The sequence below is a fragment of the Arvicanthis niloticus genome, chromosome 9 (assembly GCF_011762505.2).
Source record: "Arvicanthis niloticus isolate mArvNil1 chromosome 9, mArvNil1.pat.X, whole genome shotgun sequence".
NCBI lineage: Eukaryota > Metazoa > Chordata > Mammalia > Rodentia > Muridae > Arvicanthis > Arvicanthis niloticus.
The window spans coordinates 11,564,909-11,588,680 of record NC_047666.1 but is presented as its reverse complement, the minus strand read 5'-3'; the positions used below and the strand labels follow the sequence as shown (position 1 = coordinate 11,588,680).

At 41.6% G+C, this 23,772-nt stretch overlaps 1 protein-coding gene across 2 annotated transcripts in view; it reads right to left on the bottom strand.

Moving 5' to 3' along the window:
• Window positions 1-23,772, bottom strand: part of Eif2ak3 (eukaryotic translation initiation factor 2 alpha kinase 3) — a 63,130-nt gene that overhangs the window by 24,563 nt on the left and 14,795 nt on the right. For both annotated transcript variants that reach the window (XM_034511976.2, XM_034511977.2), the window contains exons 3-4: window positions 3,985-4,179; window positions 2,117-2,250 (exon numbers count right to left, since the gene is read on the bottom strand). In XM_034511976.2, the coding sequence (XP_034367867.1) occupies window positions 2,117-2,250; window positions 3,985-4,179 (329 nt within the window). The remainder of the gene's footprint in view (window positions 1-2,116; window positions 2,251-3,984; window positions 4,180-23,772) is intronic.

The following is a 23,772-nucleotide window of genomic DNA, read 5'->3' as shown; positions in this document are numbered from 1 at the left end:
GAGGAGACACCATAACCTTCTGAAATGGAACACAATGCTGATTCACACCACAAGAGGGCCTCAGAGAAATGTGGCTGATCCTGTGCAAACAGTGATTCTGAGGGCATAGACTGTAAGGCCTATGAGATGTTCACCTAAGGCCAGATGTTCTCTCAAAAATTAACATGTACTTCATAAATCACAACAAAATCACATTAAAATGAGGTGACTTGTGCAACCTGCCTTAATTTCTTAATTACCCGAGTACAGGACATTCAAGTGCAGTAAAACACATCCCAAAAAAACCAATGTAAAAGGCAAGGTGTATACATCACTTTTAGATGCCTATGAAACTCTTTTTCAATCACCTATGCAAGCCCTGTTGTCGGGTCTTTACTGACCAAGATATGGTGGATGATTCACTCTGTCCTAGATGTCTGTGTTCTTATCCAAAATGCAGCAATGTTTCCTCCATGGTTAAGAAGCAGGGAATTTACATGTTTAAGGAACATGGAGATTATCTCTCTCTTTCTCTCTCTTTATTTCTCTCCACTTCTATTTCTCTCCCCCAACCCCCCAAAAACACAAAATTTAAAACCCCACACTTGCTCTTTGTGTTCTGGTAACTCACAAACCTATTAAACTGCACTTCTGCTCCCATAGAGCTCTCAGACTTAACAGTCTAGCAGGATAAACACTGGCAGGCAAATACAAATCTCTATTCACAGACCAGCAAAAAAACAGAAAGAAGAAATACATTCTTAATCGGGTTTGAAAACAAATTTCAGGAGAGATGCCTCGATTCTGTTTCACCAGATGAGAACATCTCTAAGTGGTTCAGTTTCAAAAGCTCAAGATGGGATTTAAAGTGATTTTTTTTTTTTTTTTCTTTTTACTACACAGGTGACTCAGAGCTTAGTATATCAGGCTGAGAAAGTCTGGGCATGACAGAGGACCTGCATATTTAACAGCTGAATCATATATTTAAGTGGTAAATTACATAAGGGGCTCATTATTTGAAAATAAAACACAACAAAAGGTATTAGGTCAAACAAATGGCTGGTGCTTCTTTTAAAGATAGCAGAGTCAATGATTAAAGCTGGGAGCCGGAACTGCGGCTCAGGGACTGAACACTGTCTAGCTCGAGCAAAGAGATAGGTTTGACCCTCAGTACCACAAAAATGAAGAGATACATAGAATAAAACAGGGCCAATCAGACAAACTACAAAGGCATCCAGCAGACACTCAAAGAACACACCGTAACTTTGTCTTAAGAGTTTCCTGCCATTAAATAATTTCTATTAGTCATGTTACTATGCCAAGTGCCACTGACCAAGGACTAAGCTAAAAATGCATTCACTCCGTGAGACCCCTCGTTACACACCTTGAAGCACACGATATGATGCTGTTTGGCCTGCCTCCATTTTAGGCTTGAAAGCCACCTTATAGTAAAGACTAACTAGGTTCATTCCTATTTATGATTAAATCTCTGTTTGTCAAGAATTGGGCTATGCCCCGCCTATAAACCTTAATTACTAATGGTTTTGTTCTCCCTGTTCCAGAAACGGCAATCATGTCTTTGTTTCAAAATGATTGTTTCAAAATGGCTACCCTGTTATAACTGTTATGACCACCTTGCAATCATGTCTTTGTTTCAGGAGGTCATGACTAACTTGCTATGCTTACATCCTGTTCCTATTATCCTGCCTATTTTGCCTGCCAAATTCCCCATTTGAGAAACCCCCACCCCAGAGCTATAAAAACCTTGTCTCCCTTATGTCCAATGTTGATCTCTTGGATTCTGCCTTTACAGGCAGACAGCCTATGTATATGAATAAAAAAGCTTGTTGCAAACTAATTTGGCCATGACAATTTGGACCTGTGGTCTTTCTCCTCACATCTTTGCGATTAACATGGCATTCATTTCTCTTAAAAGTACACTGTGCTTTTAGGTTAACAAATAATTCAAAGAATCCTACAAAGGAAAGTCCTCAAGAAATCTTGGGCTTAAAGGAGTCGCACCCCCTTTTTATCTGCCCGTAGGAGTCCACCTGCCTCTGCTGGGGTTAAAGGTGTGCACCCACGACCAGCTTTTGGAACTTCTAAATAATGCCACTACTGATGTTCTGATACCCACTTCTCACTGCCGCTTCGAGGCCCGACAGCTCTAACGGTCTTCTGTGTGCGTTGCAGAAGCAAGATGTCTTCCTCTTCTTCCATCTCATCGCTATCCCATCGGCGACATCCCAAGGCAGAACAGATATACCGCAGCTGAAAAGACATACATAAAATAGGTCAAGGAAACGATGAAGACAGAGTCTGTCTCTCTGAAGCCCTGGTTGGCTTGGAACTTTCTCTTGTAGTTAAAGCTGGTCTCGAACTCACAGAGATCCACATGCCTCTGTCTCCCCAGCGCTGGGATGAAATGTGCCACTATGTCCAGCACAAGATCTCTATAATTTGTTTTCTCTTGAGACAGGGTTTCTCTGTGTAATCCTGAAACTCCCTTTGTAGATCAGGCTGGCCTCAAACTCAGAGATCTGCCTGCCCCCGCTTCCCTAGTGCAGGGATTAAAGGCATATAACATCATGCCTGGCTTACAACTTTTAAAAAGTACAATGAAATTAAAGAAATACCTAAGTTATTAGCATCACTAGATTATAAAACCAGAAAATGGGTTATTTAGAACCATGAAAGTTCCAACAATATTTACTTCAGGGAGTGGATGATTTTAAGGACTTACATAATTTGAGCCCTATTTTGGGGAATTCCATGGGGAATTCCAAAGAAGAAATGAATAGCCAATGATATCTTTGCAGAGATGTCATTACTAAAATTGCAGATGAGCTGAAAGAGCAATCAGCCCCACAATTTCCATCTAGCATTATGTAAACAGTTTTAAAAATCTGAACCCTAATATCTTTTGACTTAAGAAAAAAGGAGGTTCTTCAGTTGGATCCCAACTAAAATCCTAAGAAAAGGCAGAATCATACTGGGATCCCAGACTTCTTATAATAGTGCATCCAGCCAGAGAACCGGGTGACTGGTCAGCCCTGCTGTTTTACAGAGGAGAATACTAACATAAAGGGAGATTGATAACTTGGTTTATTTAAGAAAAAAGAAAAGCACCAATGGCCATCCTGGATAGCATGGAGTCCTCAGTCCCCAGGCTACAGGAGAGGCCCGGCACCTGGGAGTGGGACCACTGAACTCCGAACCTACAGATTAAGAAGTCCTGCTCCTGCTGGGCAGTGGTGGCGCACGCCTTTAATCCCAGCACTTGGGAGGCAGAGGCAGGCGGATTTCTGAGTTCGAGGCCAGCCTGGTCTACAGAGTGAGTTCCAGGACAGCCAGGGCTACACAGAGACACCCTGTCTCGAAAAACCAAAAAAAAAAAAAAAAAAAACCAAAAAAAAAAAAAAAAAAAAAAAAAAAAGTCCTGCTCTTAGCCTTTCTTCTCATAGTGTAAATCTATGCAGAAAATGTCTGTACATCCAGCGACTAAGATTCTGGACTGTATCCCAGGAGTCTTGCTGGGGAGAATCTAGGTCATCAATGACTTTGCCATCAGCCTGATCTGAGGCAAATCTGACCATGGAGTTTCTGAATCTGTTAAGGTCTCCGTTTCCTTATCTGTTTAGTGAGCAGCAGCTCTCTCCTTGGGCAATTTCATAGCCAAACCAGATTAACAAAGGTCAATTACTCCTATCAGCAGGATTATTACTAATCTTTGAAGGGTTCTTCGCCTATAAAAATGTGAATAAAATACATCATCCTTAGGAATATTATGAAGATCTCAAAATAACATATGACAAAACCACCCAGCACAGTAGATTGTATTTATGAATTCTCTCTCCTCCTGACTACAGGTAGGTGGGTCTTGGGGAGTTTGAGGCCAGCCTGGTCTACACACTCCAGGTTAGCCAGTTACACAGAGAGACCCTGACTAAATGTGCTGTTTCTTCTATCCGATTGTTCCCCACACCCTAATCCACTGTCACTCACCTTTCCACTAAATGCACTGAGTCCGTATGTAGTCAGAGATTTCCCTCCAACCAGAACAACATCATCTCCAAACTTATATGAAGACTCGAGAAGGGACTCCACAGTGAAAGGGACGGCCTCCATGCTCTCTCGGTCTCGATCCCACTGGAAGAGGTCTCCATCCAGGGAAGGAATTATCATCTTATTCCCAAACACCTAAAACAAAAGCCGATTTTTAAAAGCCTCATACCTTGAGGAGTGGTAACTAAGATCTGGGGTTTTGAACAACATATAAATCAATACGGCTGTCAACCAGAAGTCATTGAAAAGAGCCACCCATCACCTTATGGGCCTATAGTCCCCTGGCCTGGCAAGGCAGTCCAGCTTTTCTCAAACTCTGCTATAGGTCAAGAAGGTCTCATATTGATGAGTAAGTTGCCAAAAGAGAGCCTGGGGGTCCAGTGAGGAAATAAATAAATAAATAAATAAACAAATGGAAATAATAAGTAAATAAGGCCACTGTAGCTTTTATAGCTGTTAGTATGCCAAGGAACATGATTTTCTAGTACATGGGTAACATGGATTTCTAGGCCTACACTACTCTGGCCAGTTACATCACAGACTCAGACTGAAGGAGCACAGGGTGAGGGACATGAATTCAACCGCTGTCCCTTTTCTTTGTTTACTTTCTCAAGTCTGCTGTGAGTTAAGAAAGCTGACAACTAAGCCTCCCAAGTGTTCTATGTGTGCAGTCATCCTTTCTTCTTTTTTTTTTTTAAATCCCTAAAAAAATAAAAATAAAAAAAAAGATTTATTTATTTATCTAATGTATATTGAGTATACTGTAGCTGTATTCAGATTCACCAGAAGAGGGCATCAATGCCATTACAGATGGTTGAGAGACACCATGTGGTTGCTGGGAATTGAACTCAGGACCTCTGGAAGAGCAATCAGTGTGCTTAACCACTGAGCCATCTTTCCAGCTCTCATCCTTTCTTCTTTAAACAAAACCTTTTTCATTTGGCTTTTCAAGATAGGGGTTCTCCTTGGACCCCTGGCTACTTTGGAACTCTCTGTAGACCAGGCTGGCCTAGTTCTGCCTGCCTCTGCTTCCCAAGCGCTGGGACTAAAGGCATGCACCACAATGGCCAGCTAAACAAAATCGTGATGGATGGCTCAAGAGAGGCAAGCAGACAAACAAAATCAGTATCCTAAGGAGCTTAACTCTGGTGTCTAGAGACACGCATCATAAGTACATGAAATATATTACGTTAGTGATAGCATCATAAGGGGAAAACAGAATTAAAGATGAAGGGGCAGAGGAACATGTGGGCTGAGTGGAAAATGTCCATGGAAAACTCATGGCAGAGCCTGCTGAGAAAGTTAATAACTCCTGGGCAAAGCTCTCAACATGAAACAGTCCATCATGTTGACAAGCTTGCAAAGGCCTCTGGGTAGAAATGTCCTGGTCATTAACTGAGGCACCACAAAGAAAGTGAACAGACTGAGGAGAGACAGCAGAGGCACGGGAAGCAAGCAGAAGACAGACTGGTTAACAGTGAAGAACTGAGGAAGTGTCAGAGCTGGTGTCATAACAGGAAAGTTTCAATGGGGGCCTCATTACACAGCATGGGCAAAAGATAGAAAACTGGGGCACAACCCAAAGTCCCTGGCCAAGAATGTCTTAGGAATTTTCAGCATAGATCTTCATGGCATTTGCCTTCTGCTAGCATTAAAAGTAAAATGTCATCAACTTTAATTAACAACACAACTTCTGTCTTGATCCATAAGGTTTAAAACTTTGAGAAGAGAGAATATGAAAGAGTTAAAGACAAAACAAACCATGCATGCAGAACGAACTCTTAAAACAAACATCAGCCATGCAGGTTTAACACAGAGCTCTCACTGGATGCCTTGGGTTCCTGGAGCAGAAGGCTTTCTTTAAGCAGCTCTAAACTGGGATTCAACACACATTCTCTAATGGCTTCCTGACCTCTGCCTTCAACTCGGGGTCTGGAAGACAGGTAAAGACCACTGTCCTAACTCCATTCATATTCTAGTTCAGATCCTTATTATGTCTGACCTGAGCTCTTATCAGAACCTCCTCACAGATCTCAATTGCAAATTCCCCCAGTTTAAGCTGATGTATCTCTTAGATTAATCCCTCTGGGCCAGTTAAGCTTGTTACGACTATTGAAAAAATCTTCAATGTCTCGTTATTAGCTTCTTACCAAAGACCCCAAATCCGAAGGACTTAAAATCCTGTGGAGGTCATCCAGAGTCCTGTAAGTGTGACCTACAACAACCGTTCTGTCACGTGTTCATCCCTTTACCCTGCGTGGGCAGCAACCTGGCATGGTTATATGACCACATAACACCATTCCTGGTACCACTCCTTATTTCACTGGCAATGTGTTTCTTCTCCCTGGAACACCTTATACAACCGCCCACTAAAATCCTACCGGTCTTCAGCCTGGTATCACTTATCCGTTTCACAATCTAAGACAATCCTGGGAGTGTACGTTAAGAAGGGAACCAAAGGTCTCGGGCGCCCAGACGAGGAGCTAATGCTCTACTCCCCAGCCTCTCTACTTTTATATCTCTATCTATTTTCTTAAGATTTATTTATTTTTTATTTTTATGCATTTTGCCTGTATTTGTCTATGCGTACTATGTGTATGCAGCTCCTGTGGAGGCCAGAAGAGGGCGTTGGAGCCCTTGGAGCAGGTGTTAAATGGTTGTGAGCTGCCATGCAGGTGATGGGAAGTGAACCCAGGTCCTTTGCAAGGGCAGCCAGTGCTCTTAACCACTGAGCCATTTTTCTAGCCCGTCTGTATCTAATTTTCCTAGAATAGGAATGGAACCTAGGGCCTCAGGCCCTGGTGAGTGAATTCATATACTGACAGTGAAATAATGCACAGTATTAGTTGAGTGCTCTACCACTGAACTATATCATTCTCAGCTCTCTGATTCACTTTCTGTGGCAACTGAAGCTGAGACGCTATTATGTTTTCAAATTGTTAGAATCTCAAAATTATAGAAATATTTACCAAATACAGAAATGTTTATAATTTGTTTGTATCCGGTGACTGTTAATTAACCCAACACTAAAAATCTAGATTTTAATTTTCTACCAAAATGAAATTTGAGACCAGAACTGAGGTGGAGTAGACACAAGATGAGCCATTACCATTTTATTATGACAAAAGACAAATATGGAGGTATGGTGCAAGACAAAGGAAGCACTAGTAAGAAAAGAGAGAAATTCCGAAGTTCAGGCTGATTAAAAAAAAAAAAAAAAAGTACCAATAAAAAAATTTTAAAAGGGAAAACTGGGATTAGAAAAAATAGAATTTTGTAACCATGACAGTAAAATTTAGATCAGACAAGAATTATTAATGTTAATTCTAGGCAGAAATTTTGGTAACAAATAGGATCTTTACATGGTCTTTCTGTTGTAGTTTTGAGACAGGTTTTATATTGTAACCCAGATTACCCTAGAACTCACTATGTAGCTCAGGCTGGCCTCAAACTTAAAGCAACCCTTCTGCACATCTCCAAAGTGTGAGTACCAGTCATGTGCCAGCACTGTCTAGCTAGTATCCAATTTTTCATAGGTTTTCCAAAAACAATGAATGTATGCCACCTGATATTACTTAGTTTAAAATTTCTATTTATTACTTGTTTCCTTGTATCTCTGTCTCTTTTAAACTTTATTTTATGTGTATTGATGTTTTGCCTGCATCTATATCTATGTATCACATGCATGGGTTACAGGGAATTGTGAGCTGCTATTTGGGTGCTGGGAATTGAAGCCAGGTCCTCTTAGTGCTCTTAATTACTGAGCCATTTCTCCAGCCCCCCCTTCCTTATATTTCTTGATAACAGCATATTATACTTAACACAATTAACTTTGTATTTGTAGAATATCTGATTTGAAGTTGCCACTACAACAAATGTGTGTTGTGATTCAGACACAATATGCAAATGATATGCCATTTCAAGATACAAATGAAGAAAAATCAAGAATTTACTATTGTCTGTCTTCCAACATCTGTTAGGAATTTGAGGCTCTACACAACAGAGTGACAGATTCAAACTACAGTAAATTCAAAGGGTGTAGGGAGCACAGTCACCAAAACAAAGGGAGGATCAGTGGGTCTGCCACAAGCAGCAAGCACTGCCTGTGACATGTGTCCTGTTACTAGCAACTCTTTTCCCCTAGAGTAGCAGCTGGCTCGTAGGGAACGCAGGTTCTCATTATCAGACTCGTGTGCACTGAAATTCAACAGCAATCTATGCACCTCCAAAGTAACAGAAAATTTATCTCCAATTTGAAAAAAAAAAAAAATGTCTTAACAACCAAGAAGGTTTTTGATGACTGATCAACTGAAAATGGCTTTATATTTAGGAGCTAAACCTTCAGTGGTGGTAACTTCAGTAAGTGCAAAACATACGATATAAGAACTGTGATGCAGTATCGAATCATCCTGTCATACGTTTGGATTATGATTTTAGGAGTTTACTTCTCAACAGCTGCTCTGTGCTGATTGGCTGCCTATGAGTCATACTCGAGGCTGGTGACCTTTGCACCAATCTCTGCAAAGCCTTTCAGGCTGTGGATATCAAAGCAGATGGTGCTTTTCCTGGAGAGCCTGAGCAGTGATCTATATGCATGCAGTTCAGGTAGAGATGACATCACCCCTCACAATAGCATTACCTCATCCTCTAAGCAAAGGAATGAGTCACTCCGATAGTCAGCTTTGAATCTCTTGATAGAAAAAAAAAATGTAGGTTGTGGTGACTCGTGATGCATAACCATATTCCACCCATCTGTCCCTGGGAGCAGCTATTTGTTCTGATCCGCTGCTCGCATTTCAAGCTAATTATGGGACCTGAGTTTCCCTCTGGTCATTTAGCGAAGTATAAATTCTTGCTGTTTTGAATTTATCTCCCCTATTTGTTTTCCCCTTGTTCATAATTTTAAAACAAAGAATCTGTCACATTGGCTAGCAAACTCAGTTCCAAAGATCTAGAGTCCCTTTCTGTGCGATTACAAAGAATTAACAGCTGAGTAAAGTAATATGACTTCTGTGCCTGAATAGAACTCTACGTAGCACACATGTACACATGTAATTGGAACCGTCTGAAAGACTAAAGTGGAAATAAGAACTCTGATTTTCACAGGAAAAAGAAACTTCAATTGAAGAAGAGAAAAAAAAAAACATTAAAATGAACAAACACTATCAGAAAAAAAAAAGATCCTCTAGCTGCATGGAACTGTTTTCCATCCACTTCTTCCTTCCTACATCCCCCAGAGACAGGGTTTCTCTGTGCAGTCCTGGCAGTCTTCTTCACTCTCTGTGTGCCTATGTATTCAACTTTAACTTACCGTGAAATATTCTGAACATATGAAATGTAATGAGGCCAGTGCAGCAACCCTCATGTATTGATTTCCAATAACTACTGATAATTGGCCAGATGGTTCATAAAAACTTAAGAAATCACATTTTTCACACTGTCCCAAAGATTAACTTTATAATGAGGAATTCCATATACATACATTCTGATTCCTCACATCACAGTAGAGGCTTCTCTCAGTCCCCTTTTCTGTTTGTTTTGTTTTGTTTTTCTTGGGACAGGGTTGTTCTGTGTAGCCCTGGCTGTCCTGGAACTCACTCTGTAGACCAGGCTGGCCTCAAACTTAGAAATCCGCCTGCCTCTGCCTCCCAAGTGCTGGGACTGAAGGTGTGCATCACCACTGCCTGGCTCAGTCCCCTTTTCTTAAATTAAATTTTATATATTTATCATTTTACTTTACATGTATGGTCACTTTACCTGAGCATATGTCAGTGTACACCTGTATGCCTGGTGGCCAAGGAGGCTGGAAGAGGGTAGCAGAACCCCTGGAACTGGAGTTATACACAGCTGTGAGCCACCATGTGAGTGCTGGGAATTGAACTTGGGTCCTCTGCAAGAGCAGACACTGAGCCATCTCTCTAGAGAGAATCACCCCCTTTCTGGAGAAAGGATTCAGTGTCCTATAGAAGGGTCACATCCAGGACTTCACACATTCCTTAACAACGTCTTTTAACGCATGCACATCCCAGAATGTGTGCTTCAAAACTGGTACTATTTCCTATTATGTTAGGAGACTGTGAACTTCATAGGTGAAATCTTGCCCAGTCAGTTTCATTAAGAAAAGTCTTATAATGCATTCACTCATTCTATCATTTGCATATATCCATGGGCACTTCTGAGCCCCAACTGCAGAGCTCACTATAATTACAACCACTGTTATAATAGCAACAGAGTCCATGTGTCCCTCAATGTCTAAGGTATTTACCATCTGAACCTCTACATAAAAGGCTCGGTAAGTCCTGTGCTATGTCATATTATAAGGTGCATATTATTTGTCTATCCCACTTTTAATAATGTGGCTACTAAACAGTAGGGAGTCAGCTCAATTTTTCCACTTAAAAGTTCCCCATTAATTTTTCACTATAGTATTGATTGATGATCCTATTATTCACCTAAACAGAATAAAATAATGGTTTCTAATCTGTATTTGCTTCTTCTGTACTTATTAGACTTTTTTTTCTAAAAATTTTTCTTCTCAGTTTGCTTTGAAAGCCAGATGTGTATACACTGTTTTGTCAATAACTGACTCAGACATTAACCATCATTAAACCCCCAAAGTTGCATCCAGTAATAATTCACACAATGTGACTGAAAGTTGAAAGTGGCTCCCGTGACCTAGAGATGCCAGTCTGCTCTGTAACCTGGGAGGGAATACGCCAACCAGAAGAGTTAGAGACTTAAGTTCCAGCTGTAGCATGGGTGAGAAAGAAATGATGTGGGAAGTGAAGAGAAAGTGGGGCAAGGATGAAGACCATCACATCAGTGACAGAGAGAACAATACAAGTTACCCTGGAGCTCTAACTACAGGGGAACACTCCCCTGCCCTCCTCCGTCACTGCAAGGCATCTGTAGCACAGCACAGCAACAACAGACACCAGGTAACAAGACTGAAACTCACTAATCCTAGGGAGGGGCAAAAATAGGTGGACAGTACTCATCAGAGGCACGAAGTGGACACTGCCTGCCCACAATAGCTGCTTTACTAGCCACGCCGCTTGCTGCATCTGAAGCCAAGACTCATAACAACCACTCTGCACCTCACCCGGCCCCACTCCTTAAGTCTCTCACACCATTACACGCTTGCTGGGAGATGTGTCTTTCTTACATTGATTATTTCTGCCGATTTTCATTACTCCACAACTATTTCATTCATCCATCCATCCATCCATCCATCCATCCATCCATCCAAAAAAGCAATGTTCAGTGTAGTGGGGATGTATACATGCATGAGGTTAGAAGACAACCTTCAGGACCCAGTTCTCCACCCTGTGGGTTCCAGGAACTGAGCTCAGGCGTCAGTCTTGGTGGCGGTGTCTTTACCTCCTGAGCCATCCTGCCAGCCCATCCATAACTATGTTTAAAAGTTCACCCCTTCTGCTAGTTAACAAACAGGCTTGTACATCTCTCCTCCACCTCTTTAAGCTCCCCCAATCCCTCTATCAGCAAAATGGAAAGGATTGTGACATTCTCTTTGCTGTAAGAATTCTAAAGAGACTCTAATGAATCAAGGGCAATGTCTACAAGAGACACATTTGCCACATATGCCAGGTATCTCTAATTGTGAAACATTTATCACTTAAACTATTTAAAGCAGGGGTTGTGGATGTAACTCAGTTGGTCAGGATGCTTGCCTAGCATAGGTTCCATTCCCAGGACAGCAGAAAACTGGTATGGTAGTGCATGCCTGTAATACCACAGTCAGGAGGCAGAGGCCGAGGGTCAGGGGTTTAGGTCATCCTCAACAGCACAGGGAGTTCAAGGCTAGCCTGGGATACATGAGACCCTGTTTCAAAAAATAAATAAAAATAAAGTAAAAAACAAAAGTAGTATGTATTAACACCAAGCAGTAATTAAAGGCATTGAAAGATTTTATATATATAGATATCTATATATATCTCCAAAAACAAAAACATAAAACCAGCCCATCTCTGAAACACTGTTTTTTCTGCCTAATCCTGTCTCAAATTTAGAAATTGGATTTAAAAGTCTTGTCTTCAGCTGTCTTCTTGGTCTGCTCTCAAGGTGACCAAGTTCTTGACTCCTCAGATCTCCCCTCTGGAAATACAAGGTCGGAGCAGTCAAATCCTTCCTCAGCGCCCTGTAAGGAGAGGGGTCTTGATGTCTGGGAACTACTCATGGGCCTGGAGTGTATGGAGTGTCGAGAAGAAGGGAGTGCAGGGAGCCCTTAGGCTCTGCCGGACCCACTGCAACAAAGTTCTACACTTCACTGAGCTACAGGCGGCTAAGATGTCAGCTCTGGGACTCAGATCCAGGTTCTTCGGAAGAGAAGCCTGCTGCGTCACACCTCTCTAGAACCAAGACAATATATTTTTAATATTTCAGTTTTTTAAAGATGATGTACTATGTGCAGGATACAAAATGATAACTTTTTAAACATTTGAGAGTGTCTCATGTAGCCCAGGCTAACCTTGAATCCTTTATGTGTACAAAATGATGCTAAACTTTGATCCTCCTGCCTCCTCCTTCAACACTGCGGGGTTTACCGGCCTGATTTATGTGGGCGTGGTGACTGAACCTAGGGAATTGTGCACTCCACCAAATGAGCTACATCCTCAACCAAAAATGGTAATTCTTCACCAAAATGAACCACCTACTCCACTAGCAGATGAACAAGTGCCTGCACTACTTTATTATTTGTGAATTAATAAAAAGAAGCCCCAACATTGCTGCATTATGGAAACAGTCTGTATTTCCCCTTAAACGATAAAATTACAAAGTACAAATAAGGTTGCTAAGGAATCCCAGAGGGCAGTGCGTCAGAGATGAGGAGGGGCTCCACGGCTAACGGGCTGTTCCTGCAGGAGGGGCTGGAGAGCTTCTGACATATCTAGTTAATTGGACACACCCAAAGTGACATGCTCAAAAGAAAATGAAGAGAAGGCGCCCAGGGACAGCTCAGTGGGCAAGAGCAAATGCCCTGCCTGCTGGACACCCAGAGTTCAATCCTGGAGCCCACATAAGGTGAAAGGAGAGAACTGACCACACAGAGCTGTCCCTGACCTCCACACGAGTGCTGTGGCAAGTGAAACCTCCCCCCGCCCCACATCACACACGCCATGCACACACACACTTTTTTTTTCATTTTTTATTGGATATTTTATTTACACTTCAGATGTCATCCTCTTTCCCCATTCCCCCCTCCCCCCCAGAAAACCCCTATCCCATGCCCCCTTTTCCTTTTTGCATTTATACACTTTTTTGTTTTGTTTTGTTTTTCGAGACAGGGTTTCCTCTGTGTAGTTCTGGCTGTCCTGGAACTCACTCTGTAGACCAGGCTGGCCTCGAACTCAGAAATCCGCCTGCCTCTGCCTCCCTATACACTTTTTTAAAAATGTTAATCAAAGGCTTTATAAGTTTGGTAATGCTCAATCAGAGGTGTAATCCACTACCCAACCTAGATATATCAACTATCTTTGACTGGTGGAGACACGTGAACATCTGCCTCCCTGTCTCCCCCCTCTTTCTCTCTCTTTCTCTCTCTTATCACCTAGCTTCTCCTCTCTGTCTTCTCCTCCTCTCCTTACTCCTTCTCTTCCTCTCAGTACTCCTCCCACCTTAGCTCCTCCTACATATCACCCTTCCTGTTAAAATAAAACTTTTCTCTCAAAATACAATTAGAGCATAATTATGCCAATTTGTACCAGTGAGGTACAAGATAGTCCTAATACCCAGTCCATCATTTTGTTGACTAACCAGAACCTCTGTCATCTCTCCTAACTAAAACACTTAGTTCTGAACCTGGCTTTTTCCTTGGCTTTAGAATGATTGACAGCTGAAAACCATCCACTCAAACTTTTTCTCTCAAGGTAAATAGCCAGGATTGGCTATGAGACTATAAGTTTTCAACCCCGTCAGAAATCTAGAATGACTGAGTTAACTATAATTGTGGGAAGCACAAAGCATAGCTTCTAAACCTTAGCCAATTTATAGAGACCTCTGAACACCTAGACACTCCCTCTACTACAAAACGTTGGAGCATCAAATCTTCAGCCTTCTGGCCCAGGATCATCTGATAGACCTTAGTGATGCAGAATTATTAAGGGCTGATTACTCTGTCTAGGCAGATATAATCAGTCGACTATTCTGCAACACACACACACACACACTTTAAAATAAAAATGTATACAATAAAACACTAGAAATGATTTGGTGTTTATTATTGTCAAAATTCTGAATTAATCTCAAGGACAAAAATATACTTTCCTAGTTTAGTCATCCTAAAAAATGTCTCAAGGAAAATGACTACAATATCTGCTTAAACAGAGCATTCTCACTCATGATGAAAGAACACTGGTTCTAAAAGCCATCTCTGTCTTCATCCCAACTAGTCAACACTGATAAAAGGAAAACAATGCACAGGGAGAACCCTATTTCCCAAACAAGAGAGAGGAGTGACCTCAATTTCTCATTAGGCAGCACGCGTGCTAGAATAAATTAGTTTAGTTCACAGAATTGCTTTTGGCCACACTAAGGGATTAATAAAAATTAAATCGAAATACTGTTTCATTTCTGTAATGAAAAGCAATTAAGCAATCATTTAGATATTGGCTTGTTGCAAATTTGACAGTTACTCTTTAAAACAGACTTTACATGACTTAGCTGATTCAAAAAACACCTTTTAATGTTGAAATCAAAAGAAAAGTGGGACCGGGCAGTGGTGGCGCATTTCAGAAATCACGTCTTGAAAAAACCAATAAATAAATAAATGAATAAATGAATGAATGAATGAATGAATGTGGGCCAGGCACACTGGTGAATGTCTGTAACCCTGGCATTTGGGAAGGAGGGTGAAGAAAGAGGTGGAGCCAAGAATACTTGTGTTCCAGGCTGAGACTCCCCCTTCCCCCCCGCCACCCAGACTGTCTCTGTCTTTCTCTATCTCTGTGTCTCATCCACACACATACACAATCAATTTCAATGACTTGGTCAATGTTTAGTATAAATTAAACAATGTTTAAAGATTTTTTAACTTTTATGTGTATGAGTATTTCCATGTATGCATATGTACATGTGTGCCTGGTGCCCATGGAAGCCAGAAGAGGGTGACAGATACCCTGGAACTAGAGTTACAGATGACTGTGAGCTTCTATGTGGATGCTCGGAACCAAACCTGGGTCCCTCTGCAAGAGCAGGCAGTGTTCTTAACTAGTGAGGTTTCTTTTTAGCCCTGAATTAGATAACATTTCAGAGATTGCAAAGGACACAGTAGTATAGCCCTTCCCTAGAGTTCATAGAGTCTGTCTTAGGTACTTTTCCCTTGCTGTAATGAATCACCATCATCAAAAGCAATCTGGATAAGTTTATTTCAAGTCATACTCCATCACTGATGAAACATGGAGGCGAGACCGAAGCCGAGGACAGGAGAATGCTGTTTACTGGCTTGCTCAGCCTGCTTTTATTATGTATGCTAGGACCACTGCCTAGAGGCAGCACCACCCCAATGGACAGAGTCCTCCCACATCAATCACTAGGAAAATGATTCACATGTCTGCCCACAGACCAATCATATAGAGGCATTCTCTCCATTGTGGTTCCCTCTTCTCAGACATCTAGGTTTTCATCAAGTTGACAAAAAGCCAGCACAAGCCTAAGTTCAGTTTCCAGCATCATACAGAAAAGAGAGATTGCAGCTTGCTTTCTTTTTGTGAGGAGAGAAGGGCTGGGGTTAAGGCAGGGTCTCACTGTGGAGTCCATGATGAGCTTGAACCAAATTCTGAGATTACAGACATGCCCCATCCATACCCACATGAGTTCTAATACAGTAACATTCAGTTTCTAGGAATGTACTGTTTGTGAACAAATCAGAATTAGTAACTATGAATGGCACACTATACATGTGTGTGTACACACACACTTGCTTTCCTGTGTTTGTGATATAAGATCTCATTCATGCAGCCTAGGCTGGCTTCAAACTAATCATCCAATTGTCTCAGCTTCTCAAGAGCTAGGATGTGCCACCATGCCCAGCTCTAGGTTCTTCTGTTCAGAGGGGTTTCAGTAGACCAGTGTGGTGGTGCATGCCTGTAATCCTGGTTCTGTATGGCTGAGGCAGGAAGCCCCTGTGCCCATCAGGGGGAAGGCAGGCTGGGAAACACTTCTCTCTGCCAACAGCAGCATTTCATTGCTGTCTGCTGTTTATGCACCTGTCTGTGTGTGCACCTGTTTGAAACAGAAATGCTTGTCTCCTGGGGATAACCATGCCTAAAATAAAATCAAACTCTAAGTTGAAGTAAGTATAGACTAACAATAGACTTGTTTGCTCTTTTTAGGAGGAAAAAGGGGGCAGGCATAGTGCAAAACCAGAAAACAGCATGCTGTGTTTAAAGTCCAAGATAAAAGCAGCCATCTAAGTACAAGTTAGCTGCAGAGTAAAAGTAAGGATGGCCTACATGCAAATAAATAAATAAATAAATAAATAAGCCCCAAGACACGGAGAAATAAAGTATAAAAAAATTTAGTCTATTGAAACTTATGTATTTGATTTATTATTGACTGACTGATGGAGACAGGGTCTTACTATGTAGCCCTGGCTTGCCTAAATATCACTACGTAGACCAGGTTAGCTTTGAACCCACAAATTTCTTGTTTGCCTCTGTTTCTTGAGTGCTGGGATTGAAAAGTGTGCAACCATGTTCAGCCCATCAACCAAGATTTTGTTTTTTAATTACATTTATTTATTTATTTATTTATTTATTTATTAAGAGAGAGAGAGTGCACAAGTGTGAGAGAGCACACAGGCACGTGCCATGACATGAGGGTAGTGGAGGTCAGAGCACAATTTGAGGTTCTCTCCTTTCACCATATTGGTTTGGATCAAATTAAGTTTCTCAGGCTTGGCAGCAAGTGCCTTTACCCAATAAGCTACCATGACAGCTTTATTCTATTCAGATGTAAGTGTGATCCAAAGGCTGCCCAGGGACTTCCAAAGAAAAAAAACGTACTGCAGAATGAACTATTGTTTATTAAAGTAAAAATTTAAGACAATCAGTGAGGAACCATAGCCAAATCTTCACACCTATTCAAGGCTGGAACCGTATTTAAATTACCAAAGAAAAAGCAAATCAGATTTCACTTTAGGAGGTCTTTCTGAAAACTTACAACACAAGTCTTAGCTATCGGTTGTCCAGAAATAGTGGTTTATTTCCTAGGGAGCATAAGCTATTGAAGCTCCAGAGTGAACCTGGTCCCCTAATTATCCCAACACACGCTCAGAGGCACAGTTGTAGGTTGGTTTCGTATCAACATTCTTTTGAGGAAGTTTTGTGGGTGCCCTGTCAACAGGAAAGAGTGGCAAATGAGATGTGTCCCAAGGCACCTGAGCCTTCCTGCCACATGCAATTCTAAATATAATACAAACTATCTGTTCCTCATGGAACCGTCACTCTCTCTTGTGCACCAGGAATTTTCATTGACATTGTCAAACCACAAACAAAGCAACACAACACACTGGTTTATAGTCTCCTTCAGATCAGAAAAAGTTCATGGCATCAGAACAAGCCAGGGTGCAAGGAGATCTGAACCTACATACTGTGACGTGTAATGAGTTTGTACTTTTAAGAAAAATATAGTGTTTGTACATATGGGCTATGTGCATATGTGTGCTTGGGGGATGGGAGGGAGTATACACATGTGTGCATGTGGAGGTCAGAGGTCAACGTTGAGTATCTTCTTCAATCACTCTGGACTCCTGTTTGAGACAGTTCTCTGATCAAGCAAGAGTAGCTGACCAAAAAGTCTTGACATCCTCCAGTCTACACTTCCTCAGCTCTGGGATTTTAGGGATGAATCATTACACCAGCTTTTACCTGGGTGCCAGGGAATCCCAATGCAAGCCCTCATTACTTATGCAGCAAACACATTTACCGTGCCGGCTTTATGCAAGCTTATTTGGTTTTATCTGTTCGTTTGGATTTCATGTAATCCAAGCTTGTCTGTAAGTCACCTGGATGTAGGCAACAACGATCTTGAACTCTTAGATTTACTTCCCCCAACCTCTGCCCCAAGTGCAGGGGTCTGGCTACCATGTGTCTGCCTTTGTGTCTTCTGAGACAGGCTGGTCTAGAAACCATTGGAACTCAGAGATTACAGGCATGCACTACTGTGTCTGGCCTCATATATGTTATTGTCAGAGGCAGGTGGGTATTTCTGAGTTCAGGGTCTGCCCTGAATACATAAGACCCTGTTTCAAAAACAAACAAACAAACAAACAAGAAGAAGCAGTTCCTGATGGGCCTTGGGATGAAGCCCAGTGGTAGAGCACATGTCTAGCATGTATAAGACCTCACATTTAATCCTTAGCACTAAAGTGCTAGTCAGGCACTGTGGCAAATACTTGTTTTTTTTTTTTTTTTTTTAAAGATTTTTATTTATTTATTTCATGTATGTGAGTACACTACCACTGTCTTCAGACACACCAGAAGAGGGCATCAGATCCCCGTTACAGATGGTTGTGAGCCACCATGTGGTTGCTGGGAATTGAACTCAGGACCTCTGGAAGAGCAGTCAGTGCTCTTAACCACTGAGCCATCTCTCCAGCCCGTGGCAAATACTTGTAACCCTAACACTCAGGAGGCTGAAGCAGGAGGACTGTAAGTTCTAGGAGAGGCTGGGCTTCACAGCAAGACTCTGCTGAACAAGGAAGGGCGGGGAAGAAAGAAGAGAATAAGGAGAGATGGAGAGGGAAGGCAGGAAGGACACACACACACACACACACACACACAGAGAGAGAGAGAGAGAGAGAGAGAGAGAGAGAGAGAGAGAGAGAGAGAGAGAGAGAGAGAGAGAAACAGACAAAACCAAAAATATTTGAAGCAAAACCATGGTCTTGACCCTCAGTACTATCTTCTTCTTGCTCTTGTGACCAATCAGGACATGTGTTGAGCACTTGCGCACATCTGAAGCGAGTCTCAGGAGCAGCACTTGTGCAGACTGAATTGTCTACTCTGTTTAGCAGCTTCACTCTGTTCATCTACTGAAACCGACGAGAGACATCGGACTCGAAACGCTGGACATTTCCTCAGTAAGAACAAAGTTGGCTTTTCACGGCAAAGAAATCAGCCGGCAGCATTCATGGTATAACTTGAGATTTCAAGTGAAAATTAGAAAACTAGGTAGGCTGTGTCTGCAGGAGCAAACCTGCAGTTTTCTAGTACTGAGAAGGATGTTTAAAGGCTGGGTAGGTAGCACAGTAGTAACCTAGCTTAGGGTACAGGAAACCCTCAATTCCCAACACCCAAACCCCAACCCAACCCAGCAGTTTCTAATTAGATCAGTGATGGTAGTGACAACTGAATTTCTTCCAATGTACTATGTATTAATAACGTAATGAGTTTTTAATTCCTATGAAAGTCAGAAAAACATGGATTTTTTTTTAAAAGGCAAGATGAGCTGGTGGGTGTTACTATAATAGGGTATAACATTTTCACAACCAGAGCTGGTGAGATGGCTCGGCAGTTAAGAACACTTGCTGTTCTTTCAGAGGACTGGGTTTAGTTCCTATCACCTATTCTGGACAACTCACAACCACCTCAGATTCCAGGTCCGAGGGACACACACGGACACGGACACACACACACACACACACACACACACACACACGTAAGATCAGAGTGGTGCATGCCTTTAAATCTAGCACTCCAGAGGCAAAAGGCAAGCAGATCTCTGAGTCTGAGGCCTGCAGGTCTATACAGCAAGTTCCAAGGGAACTAGGGCCACATGGTGAGACCCTGACACAAAGAAAACAAAATAAAAACACAATAATAAATAAAAAGTATTCTTTAAAATGTTAATTGCTTTGGATTCAGACTCTTTCAGATACTTGTTTTGGGGCAGTATCAAGACAAAGCAAAAGGCCACTAAAATATTCCTCCTTTCTCCAAACCACCAATGTATGTGATTGAATTTTCTTCATATAATTGAAACAAAAGTACAATATAATATTTGTTTGTTCTTTTTGAGACAGGTCTCTCTCATATATTTCACACTGGCCTTGAAGTCATGATGTAGCCAAGGCTGGCCTCTATCTCCCCATGCAGGGACTATGGGCATTTGCTATCATACCTTGCAACAATGCAACAATATATTTAATAAAGAAGCAGCTATAAAAATCTAGTTGTCACCAGGCAGTGGTAGTGTGCACTCTTTTAATCCTGGCACTTGGGAGGCAGAGGCAGAGAGATCTTTATGAGTTCAAGGCCAGTCAGAGGTACACAGAGAAACCTTGCCTTGAAAAAAATGGAAAGAGAGAAAGGGGGGAGGGGAAGAGGAGATTGAGAGAAATTTGCAAATATGTAAAATGAGTGCCTCTTTCATATTGATAGCATGTTGTGCTATCATGTATTGGGTTTATTATTAACTAGTAAGGCTTTTGGAAAGTCTCTCTCCCTCCCCCCACCCTTCCTCCTTTCTCTTGTTCTGCTTCCATACGGAGTCTTACTGTATAGCTCTGGCTTGCCTAAAACTCATTTTGTAGACTAGGCTGGCCTCGAACTCATAGAGACCCATCTACCTGCACAGTTTATTTTAATCTCTGATGTTATAAATACAGATATATGGTTGGGTGTGATGGTACATGCCTGTAATTCCAACACTCAGAAGGCTGAGGCAGAAGACTATGAATACAAGGCTATCCTGGGATACCTTGTAAGACTATTCCAGAAACCACAGAAAAGGCTCCAGGACAGATACACTCAATACATCCAGGTAAGTCTTTATTATGCTTCAAGTAAATCACTGCTGAGTTTCTTTTTTTTTTTTTTTTTTTTGGTTTTTCGAGACAGGGTTTCTCTGTGTAGCCCTGGCTATCCTGGAACTCACTCTGTAGACCAGGCTGGCCTCGAACTCAGAAATCCGCCTGTCTCTGCCTCCCAAGTGCTGGGATTAAAGGCGTGCGCCACCACCGCCCGGCTCACTGCTGAGTTTCAATTTTCAACATTTTATATAATGGGATTGACTTACCAACACCAGGAGGATTACTATAAGGAACATCAAGAATATAATATTAAGAACAATGTCATTACTATATATTAAGCTATCATTATCATAAGTGATCAATGCCTTTAGATTTTCTTTTTCTTATAAAGTGGAAAATTTAAAACTTGATAATATATAGCAGTGCCCCCCCCCCCTCTTTTTAAAAATTTTTGGGGGCCTGGAGAGATACCTCAGCAACTAAAAGAACTTCTTGTTCTTTCAGAGGATCTGAGTTCAGATCCTAGCACCAACACAGAGTGACTCACAACCTCTTGTAACTCCAGCTCCAGGAGACATAACACCCTCTTCTGGCTTCTGGATATATTTATACACACAAAATGTAAAATTTGTTTACATTAATTAATTAATTGATTTATTTGTGCGTGGAGGTAGGTGGGTTCCAGCCAGAGGGTGCAGGTCAGAGACAACATTTGGGAGTCTGTTTTTTCATCATGTGAACCCTGGGTTTGAACTCATGTTGTCAGACGTGGATATTAGCAGCTTTACCCGCTGAGCCACCCCACTGGCCCATGGATATTTTGGCTAACCTTAAACCTGCTATGCAGCTGAGGGTGACCCTGAGTGCTTGCTTATGGCTGGCAGGACTTGTTAGTACAGCTGTGTGTACTCCACTTGGCCATGACACGCAGCTCACCCAATTTTATGTGTGGATTTCTGTTTACAAATACACACATGCTCTGAATCACACAACACACTAAAATGACCTTAGATATAAGTGGTTTATGATCTCAATTTGCTGATCATCTTTCACATCAAATTTAAAAATAAGGAAGATTCTAGAAGAGCACAAATAAACATGTTTAATGAGGGCAACACTAATCATGTAAATGCCTTTTTTATTTTTTATTTTTTGCTTTTGAAACATAGTTTCTCTGTGTAGCCCTGGCTGTCCTGGAACATGCTCTGTAGACCAGGCTGGTCTCAAACTGCTCCCCCCCCTCCCCCCCCCGTGAGATTAAAAGTATGGACCACCAGGCTTGAATACCATTCTTATATGTTTGGTTTTGAGTCTAGCTTTTAATGGCTGAGCCATCTCTCCAGCCTCTGAATACCATTCTTAAAACATGATTTCAGTTTAAAGACAGTCAACTTGCTCTTAGTGTTAGTAGTTCTTAACAACAGAATCTCACTAGTCTCAAAACACACTTCAGCACACACCATCTTATAAAAACCAGAACATAATGAACACTGCTCGCTGCTCAAGGGCTAGCACTGGGAAGTACGGAGATTCAGCAAGACTGTGTCCCTACCTCAATCATGTGCTGGTCTAGAAATCAATCCAATATGAAAATAACAGTCTACTTTTGGAAGACTGGATATGGACTTTGTCAGGAACATATTTGGAAGCTAGTTGTAGCTTGCTATGATGTTAGGATAGGAAGAGATAATGTTGGAACAGGATCTGGATTTTAAACAGGGTTAGTGCATGTTTTAAGGCTCTTTTAATTGACAAGCTCAAATTGGTTTTGTCTCTTCTACAGCATTTATTGTAAGCTGCATTGACTGTATAATTTCCAATTATGTTAGTGTGTTGAAACCTGGCATGTCTGTTACGGGGGGGGGGGGGGGGGGGGGGGAGGGGGGGTCTATCAACCAGCTTTTGTCTCACTGCCCTGAGTATTAGAAAACCTTGATTCTCTGAAAAAAAAGCTTGAAAGTGCTGAAAGAAGTGAGTTAGGCTTTAAGTAGAAACAAGAGGGTAGCAGGCTTGATAATTGCTGGTATAACAGCTTTAATTTCATTAATTACTAGCACCACTGTTTCTGCAACAGCATTGACACAAGGAGTTAAGACAACTATTTTTGTTAACCATCTAGCAAAAAAAAAGTTACTAATGTATTGAGTATACAACAGAATTTGTATAGGTATCTGGAACAACGAATGATGCTCTATAACCCATTCAAATTATTTGAAGGAGGTTCAGGGTTCACGAGTTAGGAGCCATCCCAAGTGTCATGACACATATCATTGGACTAGTGTTACTTCTAAAATTCACAATGATTGCCATTATAATTAGAAAAAAGTTTAAAGACACCTGTAGGATATTTGGCATAATCCTAACACCTCTCTGGGTGTGTTATCTTTGCATAATGAGATTATGAATTTAAAGAATGCTGCTCTGTTGAGCTTTGATGCTACAGATAATGCTGATGAAATTATCCATGGCCTGAGCTCAGTATTTCCATTTTGGACAAACCTCAGGAATGGCATATATAGCTTGATCAGGCTAGCCCTTCTTGTCCTGGGAATACTTTTATTCCTGCCCATCGTGTTAAAGCTTATCTTTAACAACATCAACATATTGGAAGCCAAAGTACATGGCTTAAACCTGAAAATGCACCCCCAGACAAAGCTATTAAATTAACAGGCTGGCAAGCCAAGGATGGGTAAGAGTCTGCACAGAGATTTACCAACCTAAGACAGAAGTGCATTGCCTTTGATAATGCATATTCCATGATGGATAACTAAGGCATTCTTATCAGAACGACCTAAGACAGGCTCAGTCTTGTTAATGAAATAAAAAATGGGGAGAGGTGGAGAGCCTTTGGGGCTGCTTGGCAAGAAGTTGGCATGGGCCAAGGACAAGGAAAGGGGCTGCTTGACAGGAATATGACACTGGCCAAGGACAAGGAAGTAGGCTTGAAGTAGGAGTCT